Raw genomic sequence first — 8,530 nt, 5'->3', positions numbered from 1 at the left:
AATTGATAGGTTTTACTTAATATTATCGGTGACGCTTGGTTTTTATAGGATTTACGGCCACACTTTTTCGAATTTATACCACACAGCAGGCTCGATTAGAAGTCGATAAAAACACTTACAAAAAAGACACCAGAAACAATTAGTCCGAGTCGAAATTTTACCTATCAGGTAGATTAAAAACAGAATAATGGAAACACTGATACTCTCCAACTGTAAAAATATTTATTATATAATAGTACAAAAGAACACATAACTCAAACTAAAGAAACTCAAAAGGCGTAAGTTTTCTTCTGTATATTAAAAAAATTGACAGTAAAACATCATATATAATAGTAAGTTCCTCGTAATTCATTGGCGTTATTATAAGTTGATACAAATACCATTTTTTCCGATGCACGATATTTTCCGTTTATTTTAGTAACTCCGTTCTTTATACAAAACTTTATCTGCTCTCTATTGCCTGTCAGCGCACACCAACACAGTAAGGCACCAGAATGTTTATACATATGTATTATTTATATAATTATATAGTTTAAAATGGTATATACATTGGAAAAAATGTTACCGTTTTTTTTATGGGTCATATTGGTGGCACTAGTTTTTCTGATGATGTTTGGTCTGAAACACAATGGAAACAATGTTAGAGGATGCAGTAAAAACATATTTTTGATTTACATATTTTATTATCCTTTTTACTTTGAAATCCAATTGTCCAAATAAAATGCACTTGAATGATAAAAACAAGCATACAACCTTTAAGGTTTATTAAAACTTTAATATTTTTACAGATGATTGGTTGAGGACAATGCATTTATAAGTCACAGTATATGTCATTTATTAAACTTAAACAATAATAAAATTATTTTCAATCAGGAAAACTGCATTAAACTGAAGTTAAAACTTCATACCTAGTCGCTTTCAGCGTCCGAATCGCTCTCTTCTTCGGCGTTTTGTAGCCATTCGACAAATTGTTTCATCTGGTCGACAAACATCATTTTGCCTTTAACACTGTAGTCCTGTCGATACCACTTAAGAATCGTTTGCTCAGAAATGACGTCCGTTTTGTAGAATAACATGATTATCTTTTGGAACGCACGCATAAACGTCATGTTAGAGTAGCAGTACTCTTGTACTTTGAGAACGAGGGAAAGTTCAGCTCGAGCACCTTGCGCGAAAGCCGAAAACAGGACGGTATACTGCTTGATGTGGCGGACGGCCTGATCGGTGACCAATTCCTATAACAAAAAAGTTATCTCAATTCAAATTAAAATTCCACATTCTTTACTCTTTGCAGATTAGTTATAATGCATCAGACGCAAAAATTAAAAAATGTAAATTTTCCTGAAACCCTTACTAAGAACTATAAGATAAAACCACTTCAAAAACATACCTCTTTTTTGGACCATTCGGGTATGTCCATGACAGTGGTCCATATGATGCACACAGTCTCATGTTCTTGAATATTGTCCTTTAGGGCAATTTCTTTAAGTTCTGCGATTATTTCGCGTTGAGGTTTATTTTCAGACAAAGCATCACCCAAGAGAGTTTGTAACTCTTTCTTGGCAACCTGTTGATGTTGATCCTCGTACAGTTTGAGAATTTCGTCGAGCCCATTGTCTTGGAAAGCATTTCTGAAGTACACCTATTGAAGATCAATGAAAATCAGTCAATTCATATTACGCTAAATTGTGCCAAAGATTCCTAGTAGAGTATCGAAGATACTTCAAATGTGACAACTCACGATAACATTCAAAGAATTAATATCGAAGAATGCCAGTACTGGTGTTATTTGATTTCCCAATGAGAGTTACTCCGAAAAAACATAGTATTTTATCAGAATTATATTTCATCATTGGTTAAGAATTAAGTAGAACAAAAGATTTTTTAGAACTCGATAAGTTATTTAAGTAAATCTCGCTTCAAACTTGCCCTGTTGAGCATAGATACTGAGATATTGAAAACGTATAATCCAAGCACGCTGAACTAAATCGATCTTTTAATAACGGTTGCTTTAGAGTGGCCATGTAAAGGACAAGTATAGTTATTTTTATATTGTAGATTTTGCAGATTAAAATAAAACACAGCGAACTAATCTACGGATGTAAACACATATTACAATACCTGTGATTGCTTCGTGTCAGGGATAAACGTTGAGAAATGCTGCTCCAGATTGGCTTTTCGAACAGCAGATATTAGAGAGTTGGTGCCTCTCTCCGTTTGCCAATATTTGAATATGTTAATTAAAAAGTCCAAAGCCAAATGGTCCTAGGACAGACAAAATGTCAAATTAACTCAATTTTATACGTTCCTGTTCATAAACATTTAGACCATGTGAAAAAGTGCTTGTCTTACCTTGATAAGATGAGAATTGTTGAGAACGAGCACAGCCGCAAAAGGAACGCTACCATTCGAAATCCATAACGCCAGCATAGCGGCTAACTTCTTGCGATCAGTCTCTTTGAAATACTTTACAAACATTAAAATCTTCTTGATTTCATCCTGTAAAAGAAATTTCTCCTTAGAAAATTGTGCGTTAGTGGCCACCTGTTCTAAACGATAAACAAGTAGTTGTCTGAAAATACCTGTACATTAACAGGGCAAAGCTAATCTAAGCATTTTATAAGTTTTGTAAACTAATTGTAGCAAACTTTTTTGCCAAAAACATACATATATGAATTCAGAATATTTTCACATTAAAAAATTGCAGTGACTGATTAGAAACAGCCACACTAAACGGTGGAAATCTTTTAAATTCAATTCATATCTGTTATCAAAAGCATTGAATATGCACGACTGGATGACTAATTCGGTGCATACGAATGGTGTAACTATGAATTTGAATTCGCATGAAAACTCTTCAACTAATTAATTCATATCAGCTTATACGAACTAATCATTGGGACGATCGCAACAATCAATCATTGCTAAATATTTGAATAGCTTGGCAAATTTTCAACAAAACGTTCAAGGATTCACCTGTGAACTGATGACCTATTTAATTGATCCATTAATAAACAAGATTTCAAGAGTTTCAGAAAAACAATTCACTTACTTGAAACAGCTTTTCTAAGTATTTGTAACGTCTCATGAGCTTTATAAACACTTGCTCCCAGTTCTTCATTTCTTCCATATTGATCTCGTCCGAGGCGTTAAAAATACAGGCGTCCGTCTGGTGTGGGCCATCGCCTTCCTGGGATAAAGTACCCCCCGGAACTGGAAAAAACATCCAATGCAAAAAATAATTTATAAGAAAAATTTATTAAGTGCAGAAAATGTTTCAAGATTATCTTGAGACAAGACTTCTCCAAGCGATACAACGCGTAACGTAGTTTATTGACGTCCTTACTATTATAAAATGTGTAAAGTGAAATATGTACCTAAATCCCATCTCAACTCAAACAGGATATTTTAATTAAATTCAAAGATTTTTATAAGAGCATCTTTAGGCAGCATTTCTTTTAAATACGGACACGTTTTCCAAGAAAATGTAAAAAATGCACCTTGACTCACTAACAAACAAAATCTTCTAAATTCTACTTGATTAAATTGAAATTGTATCTGTATAATTCATTCTGAAATAATTCCAAATTCTCGTATTTTGTCAAAGCATATGACAGATTTCATGTTTCAGTGTGACCCACTTGGAAATATTTTTACCTGCACCAAACACCCTACTTTATTCAAGGGCAAATAACTCAAATAACAATCGGAACTTGGGAATAGTAGTTACAATGCTACAATGCCTATACCTAAGGCCTGTTTTCAACATGCGAGCAGCTGGGCTTGAGTTCTTGCATGTGAGATTTATATATTCACGATAAAAATAATTATACTAATAATCCATATTGGTTCGATTCATTGTGGGATTTGCATAACACTCCTATTCGATTTGTGAAACAGCATGTGACTACCTATATTCAAGGTAGGGCACAGAAGGAGCTTTATTGGCAAAACGATATTTTAAAACTTAAAATAATAATACAGAAGACCACTCTGGTTGTTATATTGTTTGCACAAAACTTGCGATAAATCAGGGAGTATTTCAAAATATTGATGTCACTCAGATTCGTGAGTGTCATAAAAAAATCGTTATTCTATTTAAATTATGCTAATTTGAAAGATGAACGTGTATAGTTAGTAAGTTTCACGGAATGTATGTATATTTTAAAATACATCCGTTAAGCGCGTATTCCTACTTCGCAAAAAACTACTACCTACATGTAGAAAATCTGTTCATAAATATTCTAGATGACAATCAGTAGATTGCGTTATGGAATTGCTTAAACAAAAATATTGACACAAGAACTTACGCCCAAACAGGTTAGGCTAATATTCACTGATTTATTGCTTGACTTCAATTAATAACACATATACACAAGGTGAGTCAGAACTGGATTTTCCTTTCAAAGCATACTAATTGTAAATTTGGGCAAAAAGTTTGTGGCAAAATAGGTTCATAATTCGTGGCTGTTTCGAAATATATAGGATGGTCAAAAATGGTAAAATGCAACAGAAAGTTTCAATGTCACTATTTCATCTGCGCCTTTGTTTAAGAAAATAAAAACTGTAAACATATAAATCCGTAATATACATACATATAAGTACAAAATGTTTTAATTTCAGAATTAATTCTGAATAATTAATAATTTAACTTACCCAAAATGCCTCCAGCAATGAGTATGTCGAAAAGGCCCTCTCCATAACGCCGATAATCAAGCTTGTTTCCAGCACCGTCCAGATAACGTGATATTGCTTCGAAATCGTTAGCGCATTTATCCAGTCCAGAGATTATTGCATCCCTAAACCCACATGGATCATACCTCTCTTTTTCATCTGAAAATGTTTAAAACAAATAATTTTATGAGCAAGGAACATACATGGAAGGAACAAGTCGTAAGATCTTTTTGTATTTTACATGGTCGTAAACACGAAATCTTTATTGAGAACGATTCTGTGAAAACAATATTATTTCTAGAAAACTCAATCTGCCATACGAAACCTTATCTCCTGAGAAGCTAGATAACAATGAAACACAATTACGGAAAGGGAGTATACAGTGGCAAAACACATACAATATTCATCCGCATTGATGCTGAATCTTTAATATATTTGACATACTTTTAGATGCAATATGCATTGGAAACACCTAACCAGTATTAAGCTCTATTAAAAATCGCGTTGATCAGTCGCGTATTTATAACTATTTTCCATTATAACTCATCTACATCAATTGATCTATGGTCCCACAATATGTTGAACCTTTGAAAATTAACATTGAAAGCAGTGAAGGCTTTAGCTAAATCAGGCACGAAAACCAGAATCAAAGTGTCCGTTAAAGATTGCAATTCAATGGTGCAGTTAACTAGATGAACTCCTCATATTAACGTTTGACTGGAGGAACAGTTTCTATGTATTTACATGAGATTCTATTGGGTGTGACATTATAAATATCTACTGCAAATATCATTGCGAAGTATTTGTAAACAGATTGCATTTAAATTTGTTTAACTCTTGTAAAATACAAAATACATGAAGCTAATACGATGTTCGAAGAATCATTGGTTGTCGTTAAATATGTGAATCACACACATCGATAAAATGACGACGATCAAACGGATAAGTTAAACTTCGATTGGTAGGTACCCGCAATTTTGCAATTAAAGTAAGTAAAGATTAGTTAAAGCCATGCCTATAACTTTTTAGTTAGTAATCACGGGAAAGATGAAGAAGTTAATTAATGATCTAAAAGTACATACCTCTTTTTCTGGTCTTGATGCGCTGACCGGATAGGACTGGTTTTTCTACCTTCTGACTCATACAAAAATTTCTGAAAAAAAAGTTCTACATTTAACTGCCTTAACTTATATAACAAATGATCTAATACAAAAATACCTTTAAAGCAATAATCTCAAGATGGAAGTTATTTTAAGATTCAAAAGTTGAAACTGGGTGAATCATACTATTAACAAATAATTTATCGGTTCTTTGTTTCAATACAGTGCATGTTACTCACAACCTTTATCGAATGTATTGTACAATATAGCACGAAAAATTGAACGATAACCCAAAGAAACTATACAAATATTCGCTCAACCTAAATGAAAACAATTAAGTATCAAATACTGAACGTTTATTATCACAACGTAACGAAGTAGTTAAAGAATGCAGAACGTGTAAAAACAAATTGATTTATTTTCATTGCACAAGTGTACTTTTGCACAGGTGAAATTAATTAAATAAGACAATATCGCAAAAAATAGAGCAGAAAATAAATATATTTCTGATAATTTGCAATAAATATTCAATCAGTAAAAATTACATTTATACTGGATTTCACTTCAAATTATAGTGCAGTTAGAAATCTTCTAATGAGAACGTATGTTTTAAATGCAAAAAAATTATTTCATCTTTGAATACACGTAATTTCTGAATAGATTTAAGTATTTCCTGCATCGATGAAGGTGCATATTATGCATCATCTAATCGCTTTCGAAACTGATTGGTGAAAAATGTTAATTTAAAACTAATTAAGATGGCCGTTATTAACTCATTAATACAAAAGGGACAGGCTCAATGTTGGTTTGCTTGTAACGAATTATCCAAATCGCATTAATAATCATTATACAAATCTAATTCGGTGACGCAAAAAATACTGTTCCCATGCAAATTGCAAATATTCAGTCAGTAATCTGCATTAAGTATTAGATATTTAATCATTTTCAATTGTAATCGGTTGGCGGTTGGTCACTGTAAGAATTCAACAATATTGTAAAAAAATCGGACAAATTTACATTAAAAAAGTGTGTGAAATCATCAATGAAATGTTACCATGTAGCATTGGAAAGTTTAATTATTAAGTAAAATATGTTGATTTCCAAGATATTTACATGTGGAAGCACGTTGTTTTATATAGGTACTATTACTTAGTTGTTATTTAATTCAATAAAAGTTGAAAAGTAATCGGTTAACCAAATATAAGTTGCAGTGTTGACTTAAGACTTTGAAAAAGAAAAGCTTTGAAGGTTTAAACATAATTCCGAAACTAACTAGGTATATTTGTTCAAGTTAGTTTTTCTGAACTCAAATAGTGTTGCACGTATATAAAGGATATGTCTTAACATTAAGGACTAGATATGACTATAATTGAATAATAATGACTATATTAAAGACTAGATATGATATGTTTTGAGCTAAACTAATTCATAACACATTTTATTGGCCTAAAAACTCAAACCAGTGAATTTCTGAGATTAAATGATTGATTAGTTGGCATTAAATCAAGTTCCGAGTAAAATATAGTAGGTTGACACCACAAAGAAAAACAATAAAGTTCAAAGTCACTAAAGTCAGCAGTATGTTCTTCTCAATTAATGCAATTATCCTTCAGACGTGGAGCAACTGGGAAAAACACCTTGCGAAAGCTTAAGACTATGGAGAATGGCATTTTGGCAATTTAAGGAACGGTACAGAAAAATAAAGCAAAGTTATTGAAAAGGTGATGCCCCCATTTTTAAATGAAAGTGAGCCATGGCAAGGTCATGATTTATTGAGAAAAAATTCGATAAAAACAATTGTGGCCAGAGAAATGTATTGATAAAGTGCAGAAAGCCAAGTCACTGAAAGTAGTATTACTGAAAAGTATAACGGCATAAAGGAATAAAACAGGTCAACGACATACGACTAAGAGAATGGTAGATTTGCCACCCAACCTTTGGTCCTTTAGTATTTAGAATGCGTGGCTAAAATTAATCTCTGAAAGTGAAACCCAACCACATCATTTACTTGAAAACATGTCCTGAATCCTGGTGAATTAGCAACCAAAATGAACCTGCTCAAAAATACCCCAAGCATGACCATTGTGATCCACCATTAGCAATACAGTATTCCAAGAAATTTTCACAAAATGGCTCTACAATGGATGGAATGTTCGTTTCCAAACAATCCAGCGGAAATTTAGGATCGTTTTAATCTAGTTTAATTGAATTAATAAGGGCAAATACTTACGTTCTTACTGTTTTATGAAAAGCACCTCACACAGCTACACCAAATTTCTAGACGTCTCCTTCTTAAAAGGAACGAACACGCAGTGAGAATTCCTTCCTTGTCTGCGACGTTGGGACAACGACAAGACGATCGATATAACGAAAGGCGGGCGATTCAAAAACAACCGCAAATTTTTCAAAAATCTCCGATATTTCAATTAACCACTCGAAAGATTTTCCTAAACAAAAATAAACGTTGAAAGTGTCTTGTAGGAAATATGTCACATTGCAATTAACAAAATTTAGTAAAAGATTGACATGAGGTGACTTTGAGTTGCTAATGAAAACCCACGTGTGAGTAAAACCGGTAGTTTAGAGTCCCAGTCATTGAACAGGGCACAATCTAAAACTAATTTTTGTGCAAAGGAAATCAGTTTTTTACAAAAAAAACGCTTTAATTAGAAGAAATTAATGAATTTCATAGAATATTGGCTATGCTGGAATAGAATTTCCTATCCAGGTTAACCAATAGAACAAGGCCGCCAATA

General features: G+C 32.7%; 1 protein-coding gene across 2 annotated transcripts; it reads right to left on the bottom strand.

The window, feature by feature from the left end:
- Positions 1-205: 205 nt before the first annotated feature.
- LOC109545129 (protein krasavietz) lies at positions 206-8,244 on the bottom strand. Of its 2 annotated transcripts, XM_019915628.2 has the most exons (9): positions 8,005-8,243; positions 5,757-5,827; positions 4,657-4,833; positions 3,053-3,213; positions 2,353-2,499; positions 2,122-2,265; positions 1,391-1,642; positions 909-1,235; positions 206-618 (listed from the first exon to the last, which is right to left on the bottom strand). In XM_019915628.2, exons 2-8 carry the CDS (start codon positions 5,815-5,817, stop codon positions 909-911), a joined length of 1,269 nt encoding a protein of 422 aa, XP_019771187.1. In that variant the 5' UTR covers positions 5,818-5,827; positions 8,005-8,243; the 3' UTR covers positions 206-618. The 2 variants fall into 2 exon arrangements, with proteins under 2 accessions (XP_019771187.1, XP_019771188.1); XM_019915629.2 differs by lacking the exon at positions 206-618 and having other exon boundaries at positions 750-1,235; positions 8,005-8,244.
- Between the last annotated feature and the right edge of the window lie 286 nt (positions 8,245-8,530).

The sequence above is a fragment of the Dendroctonus ponderosae genome, unplaced genomic scaffold (assembly GCF_020466585.1).
Source record: "Dendroctonus ponderosae isolate FM_Combo_2020 unplaced genomic scaffold, Dpon_F_20191213v2 Dpon_F_20191213_6, whole genome shotgun sequence".
Lineage (NCBI taxonomy): Eukaryota > Metazoa > Arthropoda > Insecta > Coleoptera > Curculionidae > Dendroctonus > Dendroctonus ponderosae.
This window is presented reverse-complemented; position numbering and strand designations above follow the sequence as displayed.